The sequence below is a fragment of the Vulpes lagopus genome, chromosome 10 (assembly GCF_018345385.1).
Source record: "Vulpes lagopus strain Blue_001 chromosome 10, ASM1834538v1, whole genome shotgun sequence".
Classification (NCBI taxonomy): Eukaryota; Metazoa; Chordata; class Mammalia; order Carnivora; family Canidae; genus Vulpes; species Vulpes lagopus.
The window spans coordinates 55712930-55731549 of NC_054833.1; the positions used below are offsets into that span (position 1 = coordinate 55712930).

Consider the following 18620-nt stretch of genomic DNA (forward strand, 5'->3'; position numbering starts at 1 on the left):
CCAGGCCCAGGGGCAGCTGGTTGCTCACATAGAAGGGAAGAAAACATGATGGGGTGCAGGGTGGGGGGCACTCTTCTACAAACCCAGTAGATAAGACCATGGCAGGGGCATGACACAGACTTCTGAGGTCTACTGGCCACTCCCCAAACTACTATGTGGGTTTACTATTTTTTCTCTGTCTCCGGTGAACTATTTCTCTGTTTCTCCCAGCTCAGCATTCATTTATTCATTCACTGCGCTGTTTTATTTTAGTTTGGATCTTTCAAAAAAAAAAAAAAAAATAAGTGAGTGTATCAGTAATTTGACCAACACTTCCTCAACATTCAGGATGCACAGCCTTCTCTCTGGAGGGATGCATCCCACTTTCAGATTAATAGAATTCTTGTGAGTATTCTGCTGAATATCACTAACTGAACTGGTTATTTCAAGGTGATACAGTTCTGACCCACGGGAGCAGGATGAGGGTGGCCTCCCACCACGGGACATCAGGCCATCCATACGAGGTACAATCACTGCGTCCTGGACAAGAGAAATGATCGATTTCAAGTGCCACAAAATTAGTGTTCTTCTACTGCAAAGAAATTACATGTAACAAAATATTAAGTTTTCAGATTTCCCTCAATAAAATTGATGTGTCAATGATTATACATGTAAGCACAGAAAAAAAACCACTGTCAAAGACAAGTCTTCTATTCAAAGTTCAAGACCTACCACCACCTAAATTTGTGAATGCTTTTATTTGTAAAACAATAACTATTTCACTAATGTGTTATTTTGGAGATCATGAGAAAGTATTTTGGAGAAATAAAGCCAAAGGCTATTTTGAAAGACTGTGAAGCCCTGGTCAGTTTCTTCTGTGCTGTTATGTGTCATGAGGTCATTTCAGAATGAAGGAGGCACATTTCTGCTGACACTTGGTCGTTGATGGGGACAGTCTACCTGAAGAACACAAAGTATCACGTTCAAAGAATTCCATCCAGCTTCCAGATGCCAAGCTAATCATGTGTGAACGGTGTACCAGTTACTAGTACAGTCACCTTTCATTTCTGTGTCCTTTAATTGTTCTATTAGAAGACCATTAAGAAGCCAAAAATGTTTTACGTATATTAATTGTTAAAAACAACATAGAGGAGCTTAAAGAAAGAATATATTTGAGCCACATAAACACACAAACAGGGATTACAAAAGAAAAAGTAATGTAACAGTTTATGTAAGTACCTAACATACCAGCATGCTTACAGCTAAAACAAGACATAAAAAGGTAATACGGGTACTGTGTATATAGTTCTGACAAATGTGCATTAAAGAGTTCTCTAATATAAAAACATTTAAATTGTGGAGAATACTTTTCATGATACAGAAAACAACTGTTAAAATAGGCACACCCACAATCCTTATAAAAATATGCTTGCCAAAGATAAAGCTCATCCAAGCCCCAGTTCTCAGATGTGCAAAAGCCACGAAGCTGTTAACCCTGGGTACTGTCTCCCCCTCTGCGTCATGAGTTTCAACACTGACTGGTATGAATTATGAATTACAGTTAATTAGTTATTCTTCAGTGTTTCTGCCAAGCTCCCTATAGGATGCATCTACTTAATATGAATACTTAAAACAACATTACTTGTATATAAAAGTCACTTCCTTAATGTCCTTTTTTCCTTTCCTAGAAAAGGCACTATATTTAGAAAATACTTATTACCACAAGTAGTGCTGTGGAAAATCTGAAACTCCAAATCAGCGTGCTCTATCAACAAGTACATCTAAGAAGCCCTAACTAAGAGAACACAAAATGTAAAAAGCTGATAAATTTAAAGATTATAAAATTGGTTTATTGTAAAAGCAATTCAAGAATACCCAGTTAAAATCTTATCCCAACACTACCCAGTACAACCCAGAAGGCATTAAACACTTTGACATCAGAACAAGGACACAGAACAAGAGAGACCAAATCAAGGCTGTGATTCAGATTCAGAAAGAGGAAGGACTTTCAGGCGCCCTTCAGTCAGCGCCAGGGGCCACAGCGGACGCAGGTGTAACTCAAGTGACTGAACTTTTAGGAACAACTGCCTTTTGTGACAACAGAAGAAAAAGACACGTATCAGGTTCTCTATCAAGGTCCCCCTAGTCTCTCGCGATCCCTCCCACGTCCCCACCCTTGCCCTGATCTAAAGCTACTGCTGACGTGTAAGATGCGATCTTATTTGTGGCTTATTGGCACACGTAAGCACTTCCAAGTAGCTTTGACCTTCAGCATGTGAGAAAAGAACAACATGCTGTCTCATTCATACCCTCACTTATGCATTCTAGGTAGAATTTCATTATTGCTCTTATATAAAAAAAAAATCTGCACAGTGGCCATTTCCCCTCAGACTTAATTTCAAGATAATCTTTCTGCTGTTTTCTTAATAAAAAGCTTTAGAGTCAATGATTACGAATGATTGACCTATGAATTCATTATATAGAACAGTGATTGCATTTTTTGAGCACTCAAAGTACTTAATATAAAACTTCTCACTCCCAACTTTCACACTCCTCTAACTGAAGGGTCAAAATACTTAATCTATCTTCCGAAGCAAGATGAGACTTTCCATAGCAGTGTTAGCTAGGAAAAATGATTCTTCGGTTATAAACCCTTGAAAATAAGGACTTATTCTAGAATATTGAAAGACCCTTAATCACAGAGGTGCTAGCTGGTGCCACTATAATTCACAACCAACTATTACCGTCATAGCTTATACTGAAGAGTTGATTCATGCTCATTTTGTTCCTTTAAAAAATACTCTTTGGAAACCATTATTATTACTCCTGTAGACACATACTCTAGTTATATCTCTTCCTGTAAAAATAAAAGTATAATCATGATTATCTCTATTTCTTTGCTAAACTCAACTACTGATATACATTAATTAATCTGATCACTTTACCAGCTAACTCACACCCTCGGCAGTATTCTATATATACTTCCAGGGTCAATTCTCAGCATACAGAAGTAGGAGCGAGTCTCCATGTATGTTATGAACCTACTTAGTGATTTCCCATCAAGGTTCAAAATTAGTCCAAGGGAGTGTCAAGGGAAAATAAAGCTGTATCTTGTTTGCTTCTTTCAAATTCATCAGACAATACTGTGTGCCCAGAGTGCATATAGTACTCCTCCAGACACTATGCTTTCTAGAATAACTACCTCTAATGTCTGCAGACTGTCTCAATCAGATTTACACTACCGTGAGATATAAACTACTAGTCACATATTCTAAATACATACATTCAAAACTACCATTTTAAAATAAATTGGAAAGTATGGAAACCTTAAAAAAAAGATACATTCTGCTATCACACTATTATAAACCTTATAAGTGTGTGTGTGGGTATATATATATAGAGAGAGCAGATAATCAAGATTTAAATAAGATGGTAAAAAATCAGGAAATGTAGATTTTACCAAAGGAACTACAATAACTGCACCAAGCAACAATTATAAACAGATTGGCTACTATGGTAATTTGTCTCGGTTCTGGGGGAAAAACAAAAACAAAAAAAGCACAACCCAACCAATCAAAACAAAATAAAACGAACAAAAAAAAAAAAAAAAAAAAAAAAAAAAAAAACCAAACCCACAATAAAACCCACCAAAACCTATACTACAGTATGTGGCAATAATTAATATATTTCTATGGAAACTGTCTCATGCCTCAGAAGCTCCTAAAATAAAATCAAGGTCACTCTGTGACTAATGCTAGCAGTGTGAGGGAAAGCAGAACAGTCTTCAGCCTTGGTTTCAGCTAGCTCATCACATCAGCATTAAGGACTCAATATCCATATGACATTTTTAGCTTGGCAGACCAGTAAGTCATGTTTCTCCACTGGCCAAAGGCAGCTGAAGAAACAATTGCCTGAACAAACTAAATGCTGTGACATGAAGCATTTGACTTCCAAGTCTGAGGATTTAGTTAAAATGATCGGTCAACACCTAACTGGGCAAAAGGAATGGCATCCATCATCCAAACAGGCTCACTTCCCCCAGCCCCCAAAACGAACAGTAGTTATAATAGCAAAAGAAACAAAAAAAAAGTTTTTTTTTTTTTGATTCTTTAGAGCCAACTATGAAAGAGGTCAGCAACATATTAACAGCAGCAATGGACACGAAGAGCAAAATAGTGGATGAAAGAATCTTGCTGGACGTCTGTTCATCTTTTTCGGTGTCAGCCAGAAGACTACGACTGGCTTACTTGGAAATTTCGAGCATACACGTCTCATCTCCTTAGATCCTTCACAGATTTGGAATTCGGTCTACCTGAGGGCTCTATAACCATGTGAGAAAGCTTTCTTTATCCAGCTTGGTGGCAGCCAGCACGGACTCCATGTCGTTAAGGATGTCAGAGCTCAGAGCTTCCTGCAGACTTGGCATCAACTCCTCTCCTTCTATGTTCATCCCATCTCCCTCCAGCGTTCCGAGGTCCACATTTGTCCCAGGAATGGCTTCTAGGTAGTCTGGGAAACGGTTCTGCTGGGAGGGCAGGGTGCTTTGGTTGATAGTATCACCTAGTTGGGATGGAGAAAAGCAGACATCAGAGCTCCGTTAGGTGAGCATCCAGAAATGAATGGAGACCGACCTCCTGCGCCAACTCCCACAGTTTACTTTAGGTTAAACAGCTCGCAGAAAACAAAATACCAAGTTTACTTCTGTTTTAACATGTGCGCAGATGCTGAAGCAACAGCTCGATGTTTTATTACTAAGTGCTCGGCACCAAAAGGTCTCACAAGAAAAAATAAAAATCCCTCAAAAACTTATGGACAGCAAGGGAGAGAGAACAAGAATGCCACACAAGAGCATCACTGCAGACTCTCCAGGTCAAACTGTACGGTAGATAAAATATAGAAATGATGCTCACAGACGCCTCTTTCTTTACCTGGCACATGGGGGAACTGTAAAAGAAGGAAGAAGGACTAGATGAAAACTGCCTTCTGCTCTGGGAAAGTCACACTCCTAATGGCAAACCAGCTTCCTGAGTCCTTGAATATACAAAATCTCTCTAGCTTTCCTTCTAGAGGTTCCTGGTTTATCTGGCCTGGAAGCCTTTCTTGAACATGACGTTAACATTCCTTAGAGCTTCCAGGAACATGGACACTGCCCAGTGAGAGCTCCAGGGTTCTGGAGAATGAAGACGTTGGGGAGAGGACAAGGAAAAAAGCATGATGGGCAAGAGACAGTTTCAGAGGCACTGGGGTATGGTGATCTCAGATTCAGGGAAATGAAGAGGAGGGGTGGTGAGTACTGGAGGACACACCAAGGCCACAAGCAGGAGGAGTACAGGCAGAAAAGATGCGCCAAACACTCTGAGGAGCTGTCGGCCAAAGAGGTGGCCAGCGGGAGAGCCACTCTGGCCCTCCGGGTTCAGACCCGAGCACAGGGCGGTCAGGGGTCACCTGGTGAGCCATGGGAGGAGACAGCCCCCACCCTGCTCTGCTCAGCTCTTGCTACAACCAGGCAGCCTTCCCCGCCTGCTTTCCTGAGACCCCAAGCCCTTGGGGGAGATGGAGGCAGACACTGAATCCATATGGATCTCCGTGAGGGCCATCCGCTGCCCTGCCAGATGGCTTAGTATGGGAAGTGCTAAAATAAGTTCTGCCATCAGTTCTGTTCAAAGAGAGCCATGCTGTCTATGTGGGAAAACAGAACACACATCAGTTACAAATGGCCATGAAGAAACAAAGCAGGCTCAACGGGAGTGGAAGTTTGCAGGGTTGTGACTGGTTTTCTTCTCAATAACCTTTGCTCATAGACCTGTGACCACCCCCACCCCCAACCTGGAGAAACAATGGTGGTCACTGAGGCCGACCGCCTAGACACGTGGAGGACACCTACCTGTGTCCATTTCATCAACACTGTTCAGGAAGTCATCTGGGGTTCGAGGGACGCTGTAGCTGCTCATGCTCAGCCCACTGTCTGTGCTTTCATCCCGGGAGTGGTAGGTGCCACTACAAAACAGGAGAATTCAAGACCTACACCAACATTTTAAATGATTCCAATGTAAAGGTGAACACGATTCTCTAAGAGGGTCAGTGAGACTCCTGCCTATAGTGTGTGGAGCAAGCATCACCCAGCCCCCGGGGCTCACAAGGGACCCATGGTGGGATGTGACACGTTTACCCTGAGGCAGGCATAGCTCTTCCACGAGTCTGGGGCTGGTGGCAAGGAAAGCACAGAAGAGAGGCTCGCAGCCTTCCTTGAGAACAGAAAATTCTCTGTGTGCTGTCCTGTCATGCCATCTGAATCTGGCTTCTATCATATCCCCAGTGGGTCCGCACAGGCTGCAGGGGACTCAGATGCAGCCCCTTGTACACAAGAGCTCAAGCCAAGGAAAAATCAACCCAATACAAACCCACAAGGCCTTTCTGAACTGGGCCAAAAAGGAGGGGTCACCACTGAGAAGGTAACAACTCCCCTCAGGGAGGCTGGGGGCCTCAGGCAATTAGGGTGCAGGTCGTGACCTCAGGGTTGCAGGATGAGCCCTGTGGCAGGCTCTGCGCTCAGTGAGGTGTCTGCTCCAGATCACCCCCCAACCAACCTGTGTGCATGCTCTAAAATAAAGCTCCAATAAAAAAAAAAAAAAAAAACAACCAGACAAACAAAAAAAACAAACCTCCCCCAGCTTTGCCTTCTTGCTTCTTCTGTTTAGGGGGAAAGACCCCAAACACTTTATTTAGCATGACACAGCAGTCCTGAGAGTTCCAGCTAAAAAAGAGATTTAAAACCCCAAGCATTGGACAGCCCAGGTGGCTCGGTGGTTTAGCGCCGCCTTCAGCCCAGGGCGTGATCCTGGAGACCCCGGATCGACTCCCATGTCAGGCTCTCCCCCTGCCTGTGTCTCTGCGCCTCTCTGTATCTCTCATGAATAAATAAAATGAATAAATAAAATCTTAAAAATAAATAAAACTCCAACCATGCCAACAATTCTAAGGTATACACCCTCAGGAAAAACAGAAAAATACGAGTGAAGATGGATTTTAACTTGAGGCTAAATGGTTACACATGTGTGGTCAATATCCCCTCAATCCACAGACACAGAACACATGCCTGAGCCAGTGCCACACACACAGCAGCTGGCGTGACTACAGGATTTGGAGTTCTGCTAATTCTAGAAAATTGTACAGCAAATAAAGGTGACTGGTACTTTTGATGATCTCCGACCAGGATGTGAACTTTAACTTTCCTCCAAGCCTGGAAACTTAGGTAACTATTTAGCTCACACAAAGTTAAAAAACAAAAACAGCTAAGCTTTCCTTAGAAATAAGCTGTAACAGTTGCTCAAGGTTGAAAACTCAGTCCCCCAATTTCTTCCCTAATTACCCAAAGGAGCTAGCTACCCTGTCCTCCCTCCCCTCACTGTGTATATTGAAACCATGGATTACTCTAAAATCTGCCAGATTTTGGCAAGAGTCAAAAGCCTCACAAAGACCCAAGAAAACACAAATTTGCCTCTAAGACCATTTGTCCACTGTACCACTGTGTTCCATCCTGCCTGGATCTGGGAAAGGGGCCTGGTCACACTGCACTCCCGCTGCGAAGAGTAGAGCACAGACGGACACCGCAGACGCTGCGGTGGAGAGGCTGAGCTCACGTGGTTGTGCGGAGCTCTTTTGGAGCCACGAGACAAGCATGGGGGCTGCTTCTCTGCCCAGGGCCCCGGCCCATGCCTCCCACAAACACACAGAGCAGGCATGAGTTCAGGCTCTGAGGACAGAGAGACAACTACAAAAACCTACAGATGATGGTTTCTGAGAGACTCATAACGTTGAGGAGACAGATGAACATGTGTGTTAATGAACTATACTCAGGTGCTATGTGAGCAAAGTGCTTTGAGAACAAAGAAGGAGCATGGGAAAGCAGGATCTTGGGGTCCTGGGGGACAGGGGGACTCTGTGCCAGGGCTGAGAGTCAACCTGGTGGTCAGTGTGAAGCCTCCAGGATATGCATGAATCCAAGAGAGAAATGGTACGTCAGATGAGGGTTTAGGACAGGGGGCACCATACAGCCTGGAAAAAGGATTCTGCCCTTGGTCCTAGTAATGCCGATCACCTGACACCCAGTGACCTTTACCAAGAGACAGAATCTCAAACTACACCTAGTGTTCATGAGACATTCTCAGGAAGAATCTGCACAAAGGATGCCCAGCCTATATCCACATTCTATAGTCTGCCTCTACCCTTGGGCCACACGAGGCCCAACAAGATGGACATTGCAATCACACCAAGCTGAAAGCTTCCTTGTGGGGGGAAAAGTCATGTGGCTCTGACCTTTCCTGATTCACTGTTGTCTATGTTCAGAGCCTCGTGTACACACACTCAGGTTTGGCAGAACCACAAACTCAGAACACATCTTAGACAGTCTTCAAGATCAAACCTAAAAAACCAGGCCCCCAACCCCAATTCTAAGACTGAGCAAATGGAAATTCTACTGGACTGGACTGCATGTCTTGGTAGGATAAAAGAAATTTCTTTCTTTTTTTTTTTTTTTTTTAAGATTTTATTTATTTATTCATGAGAGAGAGAGAGAGAGAGAAAGAGAGAGAGAGAGGGAGGCAGAGACATAGAGAGAGAAGCAGGCTCCATGTAGGGAGGCTGATGTGGGACTCGATCCTGGGACTCCAGGATCACGCCCTGGGCCGAGGGCAGGTGCTTAACTGCTGAGCCACCCAGGTGTCCCAAAATCTTGTTTTTCTAAGATCATGAAGTTTGCAATTCACCTGCTGAGAACTGAAAGCGTAAGAGAATAGCTTTCCTAAACCAAAGGACCTTTAAATGTTTTTAAAGGTGCATTGTTTAAAACTAGTTAAAAAAAATCCGAAAACCAAAAAGTACAAAGACAAGAAAGTATTTGTTCCATATTTTAACAAACTGAAATTCCATGAACATTTTACAACCTAAGCGGATGAACGGTCATCAAACCTAGGAGTAGGACCTGTGGGTGAGCAGCTTTCACCACAGCTCCATGAGGCCACCATATCTGCATTGGCCTGAAGCTGGCGGTCCATAAGTGCACTGAAGAGCACCCACAAGCCCCTGCCTGTTGTGCAGTGTGTCTACAGGAGGCACCACCGTACATTTCACGTCCTTAAGCTACAGTCCTTAAAAACATGTGGCCTTCAGGAGCTGCTGCAGGAAGACCAGGTCCCACATCACTGGGGCTGCTCCAGAGGACGACCCCCCTTGCATGCCTTCCTTCACGACTGCCACATTACATCACTGTGCTGCTTCACAGCGCAGGCAGAAGCAAACACATAACTGGGAACAAGTCCTCCATGAGTCCCCATGGCCCAGGTCCTCCCACAGGAGCCAGCTTCGAATGCTGGAGCTTCACAGGGCTTGTCATTGGTGAGGGTCATTCACAGTGCAGTGCCTGGCCCCCAAGGGTACTTACTCATGGGGTCAGGACCAGCCCTGAGGGGACTCCCGTGAAACCCACAAGCAGCTCCCACCCACCTGTTGAGAAAGGGATCCGAGCCACTGGTCGTCATTGTCCTCAGTTCCTGAGACATCCCGGGGGAAGGCACTGGATTGGGAGTCCCACCATCCTGCTCCAGTGTTGGTAACTGGCTACGAAGAGCTAGTTCCTAGAAAAAACAAACAGCAACATGGTCAGTCTACTGTTAACAAACTCATCATTCAATTTAAAGAAATAAAATGCACATGACCGTGCCAGGTACAGAGTTCAGGTGTTAAACTCTGGTCAAAACTAACAGGTTACCCGGTCAGAAACACCAAGTTCTTTTGCACTAAGTCACATAAATTCAAAGTCTATCTTGTCTTACAAACCCCAGAACAGATACACAGGATTCCCTAAATTCATTTTGTTATTTCTCTTACTTTGGCAGACCCTCCCAAACCTGTCCTATGGGAAAGGATGGGAAGTGTGGTCTTTCAAAAAAGAATGCCTCTTACAGTTTCTCTCTACTCACCAACCCTCAGCTGATTTTTTGTTCAGCACCAAGGAGTCAAGGCAAAGTCGGAAAAAACCACACCAGGCGATAAGCGTGAGCCACCAGTGCCCCCGGCTGCCCGGTGTCTGCACCTGACCTCACGCTCCTTCATCCTCAGCTGTGCTCAGAGCCATCCAACGTATCCTCAGCAGGACTCTACCTGGATTGCTCAGCAAAGACCATGGGTCACTACCACCCAAGTGGCTCTAGAGGGCCCGTCCGAATGGCCCAGGCCTCAGTCTCAAATGTGTCCAGGACCTGGAAGCTACATCACCTCATCCGGCCATCCTGACACTGTCCTCGCTCACCTTTCTCATCCACCCAGGCACCCCAACAGCTCCTGCCGTGCCTCTCACACTCCCATTAACCTCTTGTTTGTGGGAGCACAGGCTCCCTTCTCCCTTGGCTTTTCTGATTTGACTAGAAATGTGGCTTTTTATTGCTAAGGACACTGCCTGGCTGTTCAGGAAGGCACACCTGAGGCACCCCGACTCCTAAACCATCAATTCCGCCTCGTGCAGAAAACACTGCTTTTCACTCAGCTTTAGGCCTGCTGAATACACCGTCCTTTACACTGGGGTTTCTTAACTGAAGGATCATGACAGAATGCAGAGGGTCTATGAATTTGGGTGAAGAAGATTCACTTTTATTTTTACTAACGTAATTGAAATTCAGCATTCTCTTCAAACACAGATGACAACAGTTGTATTTGCCATCCTCTTACTTTGCATCCATGGACAGCGTTTTCATATCCTACTGTAGTTGCAAATTATCTTAAAATACCATTTATGCTCATTACCATTTCAATAGTACAAAAGTTGTAAGACATGCTGTTAGAGCTTGTTATTTACAGATTAATTACTAGGTCACATGGCAGCTCCTCGACGACCTGGATCCCAAGGACCTTCACCTCCACCTATCTGAATCACCTGCTTGCTTGGCTGAGACCATGGGACTTAAGTCTGCAGGCCAGCCTGGGATGAAGACCGGCGTGTCACCTCCCTGAACCGTGTGCACCACGATCACTATCAGTGCATCAAGCTTATGGAATAATCTACCCCTGAGGGTCCTGCATCTCCAGCAACTCTGGAATGGGTATAGCGATTTCACCCCCAAGAAATCTTGCACACACTCACCCTGCTTTCTCCTCCCACCCAGCTCCTGCATGACCTCAATCCCACTCTATCTGCCCTCCAGCCTCAGGGACTCTACTTCGTCTCTTACGATTCCAATCGACTGGCTCTTTTTCCCATTAAAAAAATAAAATAGTGGTTTAAGTGACATAACAACATTGCATCAGTTTTAAGTATACAATGCAAGGATTTGGTATTAGTACACACTGTGAAGTGACCATAGCAATCATCTGTCTAGCTACCATCCATCACAACACAGTTACAAAAAGTCTTTTCTTCGAATGAAGATTTTTAAGATTTATTCTCTTAACTTTTAAATATGTATTTATTATGCAGTATTATTAACTATAGCTAATAATTATAATCATTAACTATAGTCACCATGCTGTATAAAGTATGAACCTTTTGACCCCCTGGCAACCACCAATCTGTTCATTTTCTGTAAATTTGGTTGTTTTTTTTTTTTCAATTCCACTTATGAAGTAAGATCACATAGTATTTGTCTTTCTCTGACTTATCTCACTGAGCATAATGCCCTGTATGTTCATCCATGTTGTCACAAATGGCAAGATATACACATCTTTATCGACTCGATTGTTGATGGACGCTTAAGTTGGTTAAGTGATTGACAGCTGAATGGACACTGAGGTTTTCTCCACAACTTTGTTATTGTACAAAATGCTGCATGTATCTTTTTGAATTAGTGGTTTCTGTTGTTGTTGTTGTTTTCAGAGAAATACCCAGAGGTGGAATTGGAAGATAGATTATAGGGTATTTTTATATTTAGCTTTCTGAGGAACCTCCATACTATTCTCCAGAGTGTCTGCACCAGTTTGCATTCCCACCAACAGTGCATGAAGTTTCCTCTTTCTCCAAATTCTCGCTGACCCCTGCTGTTTCCTGTGTTGTTGATTTGGACCATTCTCACAGGTGGTATCTCATCATGGGTTTCTTTTATAGGATTTTATTTATTTGAGAGAGATTGAGTATGAGGAGGAAAATGGAAAGGCAGAGGAAGAAGCAGACTCTCTGCGCAGGGAGCCTGGACACCAGGCTCCATCCCAGGACCCCAAGATCATGACCTGAGCCACCCAGGTGCCCTGGTTATGGTTTTGATTTCTGTTTCCTTCATGGGCCAATTCCTGGTTCTTTTTCTCCTTCCCCATGAGCTTGAATTCTGAGCCGATCATGTAAAATACACATAATAGGCCCCTTTCACATCCTGAAATACACACATAATTTCATCTCAACAGAGCAAACTGCTGCCCTGAATGAATGTTAAAAGCGTGCTCACTTCATTTCTATACTGAGACTGCTAAGAAATGCTAGAGAAAAATCAAACAGCTACTCAGACTATTATAAATTAATGGCCTTCGGCCTCGAATGGGCCTTTGTACCACTCTAATTTTTTTCTTTTTGTCCTTTGGTCACTGTTTTCTCACACTCTCATGGTCACCACCCAGCATCTGGCACACGCTTTCAAGTCCATTCCCACCTCTCTCCCGTTGAAGTGAGAACACTGTAGACATCACGGAGTCTGGCTTTCTGGTTCTCTTGCCATCCACTCATCCCCGCAGGGTCATTCAGTCCCACGGGTCTGTGTAACTCCTCTTCCTGCTAATGAGCAAACCCACTCTCCTAGTGGCTTCTGGGGACCTAGGTCATCTATCTGCTCTCCATCCTCCCATCTCCTCCTGCAAAGTGGTAAGTACCGTAGAGTAGTGCCCTGCACTCCCTGTGAGGCTATAGTAGGACCTCAATGCCATGTCCTTCCATATGTGCTTTTTGACTAGAACCCCTTTCTTTCTTCCCTATTAAGACCCCATTCCCTTCCCCAGATAACTCTCCATGACGATCTCATCTCCACCTTCGGATTTGATTAGAAGTGATGGTTTAACAGTCTTGGGCATATATGGAACATGTTCTTAGCACTTACTATGCATTATTGTAATTATTTCTTCTCTGTCTCTTAAGGGCACATTGAATGAATGAATGGACAGTTCTGGAGCATAAAACAGTAACTTCTAATGCTCTGAAGAAGTTATGCTGCTATTAAAACATGAGGATACAATCAGAAATAGATTTGAAAATGAATAAAACCATAGGCTCTAGATGAACAGGTGGCTGCAGATCTTCCAAACAATGGGAGTGCCTGCAGATACCTTAAAAGAGCCTCATTCGTATTCCACTTTCCACTATCAAAGGCACACCTGCCTTCTATGTAGCAAGCACGAGACAGGACATTAAACAGTAAGTCATTACTAAACTGATAAATTATTTTCACAATGTTTTTATAAATTTTTATTTTACTCTTTTTGATAAAATTCCTACTTTTTGAGATTGTTTTCTGAAGTGAAAGCTAACTGTCCTGTGGTACTTTGGATTTTGCCACTTTGCTTGTTTGAAGCTGCCGAATTTCTACTTGTCGCTGTGTCTGACACCTGAGTTTCTACTGCCAGCAGGCGGTGCAGAACCAACTATCCATATTCACAAAGGAAGCTACTTTGGAGACATGCCTAAGGAGATGCTCGAGGACCACAAAATCAAGTCTGTATCTGATATGACTAAGGCCCATCTAAGACTCGTCTAAAGTGGGCCTGAAAGAACCAAAGAGAAAAAACCATTTTACTTTTGCAGGTGGTAAGAGGAGGCTGATGGCATCATCAACCAAATAGGGACGAATCTGGCACGAACACAAATATAATGTCACATATAACATATATATAGACGGTAGGAGCCATATCAAGGTACGAATATTCAGCTCAGTTTCCAAACTTCTAGCAAATAGAACAGGACTGATGAGATCCCCTCCGTGATTTCTCAACAGTTTTACTGAGGTATAATAACTTGTACACCTATTATGCAAAAATGGGTATTCTTAACATAGCTCAGTATTTGCTGAAGCAAAATTGCTGAAAGTAGACTTGATAGCCACTTCCCCAAGTCATTAATTCTTAATATTTTCATTTCTTATTAATGTAATTTATTTCACTGGGTTCAACAAAGAAGATGAGAGAATTTTGTTGACTTTTGAAACAAATGGTCAAGAGACAGAGAACTACGCACTGATGGGCAGGACCACAGACCAGCTTACCTCCCCCTTTTGACTGATGAATGGAGCTCGAATGAACATATCAACCCCCACTGCTCTCTTCACACAAGCACACCTACGTGTGCCACACACACACACAGTTCTAAGAAGGAGAAACCTGTGGCAGCATCCTATTCCCCACCTTCCTGTATCAGATCCCAGAGGAAAGAAGAACATGGGGAGCACAAGTGAAATCACAGCTTTCACTGACAGGAAACTTCACACGTCCTGCATCCGTAGCCAAGAACTGACATGTGAGAGTGAACACACTTACATAAAATTAAGAATTTTAGAAGTAGAATACTGAAAATTTGCTTCAGAGCTGTACAGACCTTTTGCTAGTGACTTTAGAGAAAAATAATTTAATATGGATAAGCATGAAATGAAGTTATATAATCTGAATTTTTAAATATCTGGTTACATAATTCTTAAAAATTATTTAAAAAATACATTCCATAGAAATTTTTCTCCATTATACTAGTTTTAAATATATATATATAAACCTATACAGGATATAAGTCTACTCTAGTGTGATAAAGTAGCTTTAGGAAAACACACTTTGGACGAATATGGACATTATTTTGTAATTGGGTAAATCTGGCTTAGCTGTTTCAAAAACAAGCTTTGGGACTTAACTGGATCATCTGTAAAAACGGATTTCAGTTGAAATGGTTCATGTTGAAAGTTATGTCTATCTCTAAGGAGTTTTTTTACTCTGAAAAAAAATGCCTAAAATTAGAATACTAAGCTAAAAATACAAATTTGTTAAGCTTCTCTTTTCCCCTAAAGGTAGAATAAATAGTTTGACAGATTTTCAAGAATGAAGAAGTTATAGGAAATTTGGCCAAAATTTAATCATGCTTCTGTATTTCTTTTTTTTTTTTTCATGCTTCTGTATTTCAAAGGTCAAAGAATTCTTTTAGAGTATTTGACTTTTTCTAAATGAAGCAAGTATTTTTAGCTCATATTCTTCCGTAATAATACAAAAATGTGGCAGCTTCTCCCATTGAGCTTGTAAATCTTAGCTCATCTGGGATACATTTGGAGCCACAGCCATCTGTAAAAGGGACGGTCCTGGCTTGGTCCAAAGGGAACTTTCCAGGGTGGTTTGTAAGAGAAAACACAGCTTGCCTGTGTATACAGTGGACTTTCATGGGCTCGGGATCCAGCCACGAGCCACTGGTCCTTTGTATTTTCCGCTCCTCTTTCTTAAATAGCAGCATCATTTCCCACAGGGTCAAAAAAGACACTTTAAGATAATACATATCTGATCATTAAAGTATTTTGGCCTCATATAAAATCAGTACTTTGGTTCACATTATTTAGAAAAATAAGGAGAAAAGTGGTAGAAGTGGTCAGTAGTCTGGAAACATTTAGGAAAACGGAAAAATGAAAGAACATTAATGAATCTCAAAGTAATCATGGTAGGTGAAAAGTTAGGGTTCCAATTTATAGAAAATTCTATAAAACACAATGTCAACTTTCAAGCCTTTCTTAAAGCAATTTTGTCTTTAGGAAGCACTAAGCTATGTAACTGCGCTTCCATTTTAGGGTGACACATGGCACAGAAGTGCACGTTGGTTTGTTTTTCTCTGGGTCATTGATTTGCTTAAGGAAGTTTAGTTTAGTGAACTAGAAATCCAAATTTAGAAATGGAGAGTAACTCTAAAAATACACAACTTATAATAGTTTGTCTCAGTGATAGCAGTGTAGCAAACACTACAATTTTAAAAAGAGTGGAGAAAAAAAGCCATTTCTTCCGGCTGTTCAAGACAGGCCTCATCATGCCCTGCTTTCCAACACTGCTTCCAACAGCCATAGCATATTTCCTTATGTCTCCAGCAATTAAAACATTTAGTCGATGTTTAGAATGTCTTTTTAAAAAAGATTTTATTTATTAATTCATGAGAGACACAGAATGAGAGAGAGAGGCAGAGACATAGGTAGAGGGAGAACAGGCTCCAGGCAAGGAGCCTGACGTGGGACTCGATCAGGGTCTCCAGGATCATGCCCTGGGCTGAAGGCAGAGCTAAACCGCTGAGCCACTGGGGCTGCCCTGCTTTTTGTTTTTTAATGTGCGTGTCATTTTACTAAATCATCTTAAACTTCATAATATCTTTGACTAAAAAAAAAAAAAAAAAAAAAAAAGTGTGTGTGTCCCTGGACCTGGAGACTATTATGACACTAGACTCTGAAAGGTGATCTCCAAAACAGACTCACAGTTTGCTGTTTCCAGCACTACCCTGGGATTCAAAATTCCTTCTCACAGAATTAGGTCTTCTGTAATTTTTGTTAATTATAATGTCGATTAAAGTAAATAAACATTATTTTAATGTTCTTCAAATTATAGAACATTATCTTAATGAGTAAAACAAATGAGATAATCAGAGTTTGCAAGTGTGGGGTTTATACAGAGTTTCCAATGTGCCTATCCAAAATAAAGTTGAAAGATTCATGAGAAAACACTTAAATGAAATTGTTTAATTCAATATCAGGACTTCAAAAAGAGGAGAGATAATCTTGAGAAATGTTAACTGGACTCTGAAACAGCTTTCCTAGTGTCTGCTAACAGGAAAGACAACTTGGAGGAACAAAAAGTCAAATTCTTTACTGTTACTAAATTCAGGGAAAATAAGCTTGATGGCCATTGTTTTCATGTGGCTCTAAACAGTGGTGTTATTTTGCTCCAATTGGCCCAAACTATGGACATCTGACCCTCTTCACCAGTGCAGGGTAACAGTGTGGGGTCTAGGACCCTCCACCTGAATATGACGGGTTTTATCCCTTACTGAACCAGTGACTGATCCTAGCGTGTATTTATTACTACACATTAGGAACGGCAACTATACAGTACTCATTCACTGCAAAATGTTTGCAGCTATAATTTTATGAAGATTGAAGCAATTATTTGCTCAGAAATTAAGATATCCAGACACAGCAGTCTTATTTCTATGCTTGAAGTTGTATCAGGAATCCTGAGAAGGGCAATGAGGATGGGTTTTGCCCTAGGCCCTAGACAATCTTAATGGGCGGAGAGGGAAACACGAGCAGAATCAGGGCCCGACAGGACAGAAGAGGGCTCACAGCCAGAGAAGAAAGGAGAGAGCGAGGAGGCCATAGCCTGGGGAGGGAATGGGGACGCCAGGCTGTGGAAGCACAATCTCACTTCATCTCATCTGTACTGGGGAGCCACATTCTCAGGCACAAGAAGGTAAAAACGGTCCCCCTCCCAGTGGTGCTGCCTTCTTCAAATTGCTTTGTTTCACAAGACCTTGAAGCAAAAACTGTGATGCATCCCTAACCAACACTCCCTAAGGGTCTCCCAATTTACCAAGGGGTAACTGATCTACTAGAAAGAGATACAGCTAGAAAATTGAGCGTTAAAGGCTCAACTCAAGGAGCAAAGATGACATTTATAATTCCAAAAAGTTTCTTCCAAGAACAGAAATAGCTTTTGAAACATAAAAGTAATGAATAATCAAAATGAAATTAAAAATTTTAAGTACTCTAAAGACAAGTTTTTCCAAAATTCTGCACACAAACCCTAACAAAATAAGCTGATAATTTTTACCTGTAACTAAAATATACTTATGCCTTTAAGCTGTTTTTATTTTCCAGAACTCTGCATTAACCTTGCCCACACTGACGTCTGTTTACAGGACCAGAGAACCTGACTACGCATCTGTGCAGTTGGTCCTATTTGAAAAAAAATAAGAAGATAGCTTTTGAAATGACTACTTTCATAAACATTTTGAAGTTTGGTATCTTTCCACATCCCACAGTGTATGAAGTATATAATTACAGATATAGAGTAATGGCACTGATTTCATGTTGCTTGCAAAAACTCATGTGCACTAATTCCTATTAGAAAAGTAAAATAAAACTTTGAGCAGTGCCTGGCACTCAAATACTGAGTGGATCTGTCCCCTTTTCTCCATTATTTCTTTATATGCTCTGGTCCTTGAATGGGAAAGCTCCTCCTGGCTTTCTTGTTACCCTGGCAACGCTACATAAAGCAATCTTCACTTCAGACAAGATCCTTCTTTGTGAAACAGTTCCTGGTATCCACCTTAAAGCCATCAAGAAAATAGGTGAGAACACAGATGCTCGCCCGACAAAACCACCACCATATACTGCGTATTCTGAGCCACTCCAAATTTAACATTTATTGACATTCCCACAACTGTCAGGTAAAGACATGGACAAATAAAAACTTCTGTAGCAAATCAGTATTTCATTATCTAACATATTCCAAAGTTGATTTTAAAGAACCTCTTTCAGGTTTCTTTTCTGGCTTAAATAAATCTAAAGGAATCAAGCCTATAATTTTAATACCATGTAAGTTTAATAGAAATTTTGTTACTTATAAGTCTCACCTTTTCTGAAACTTTATGACTAAAAACAAGTATCTAAGAATTC

General features: G+C 41.9%; 1 protein-coding gene across 6 annotated transcripts in view; it reads right to left on the reverse strand.

Annotated features, from left to right (window-relative positions):
- Positions 1-1129: 1129 nt before the first annotated feature.
- YAP1 (Yes1 associated transcriptional regulator) overlaps positions 1130-18620 on the reverse strand; it is a 114207-nt gene continuing 96716 nt past the window's right edge. For all 6 annotated transcript variants that reach the window (XM_041770301.1, XM_041770300.1, XM_041770299.1 and 3 more), the window contains 3 exons: positions 9481-9611; positions 5864-5976; positions 1130-4539 (listed from right to left, as the gene is read on the reverse strand). In XM_041770301.1, the coding sequence (XP_041626235.1) occupies positions 4301-4539; positions 5864-5976; positions 9481-9611 (483 nt within the window). In that variant the 3' untranslated portion in view covers positions 1130-4300. The remainder of the gene's footprint in view (positions 4540-5863; positions 5977-9480; positions 9612-18620) is intronic.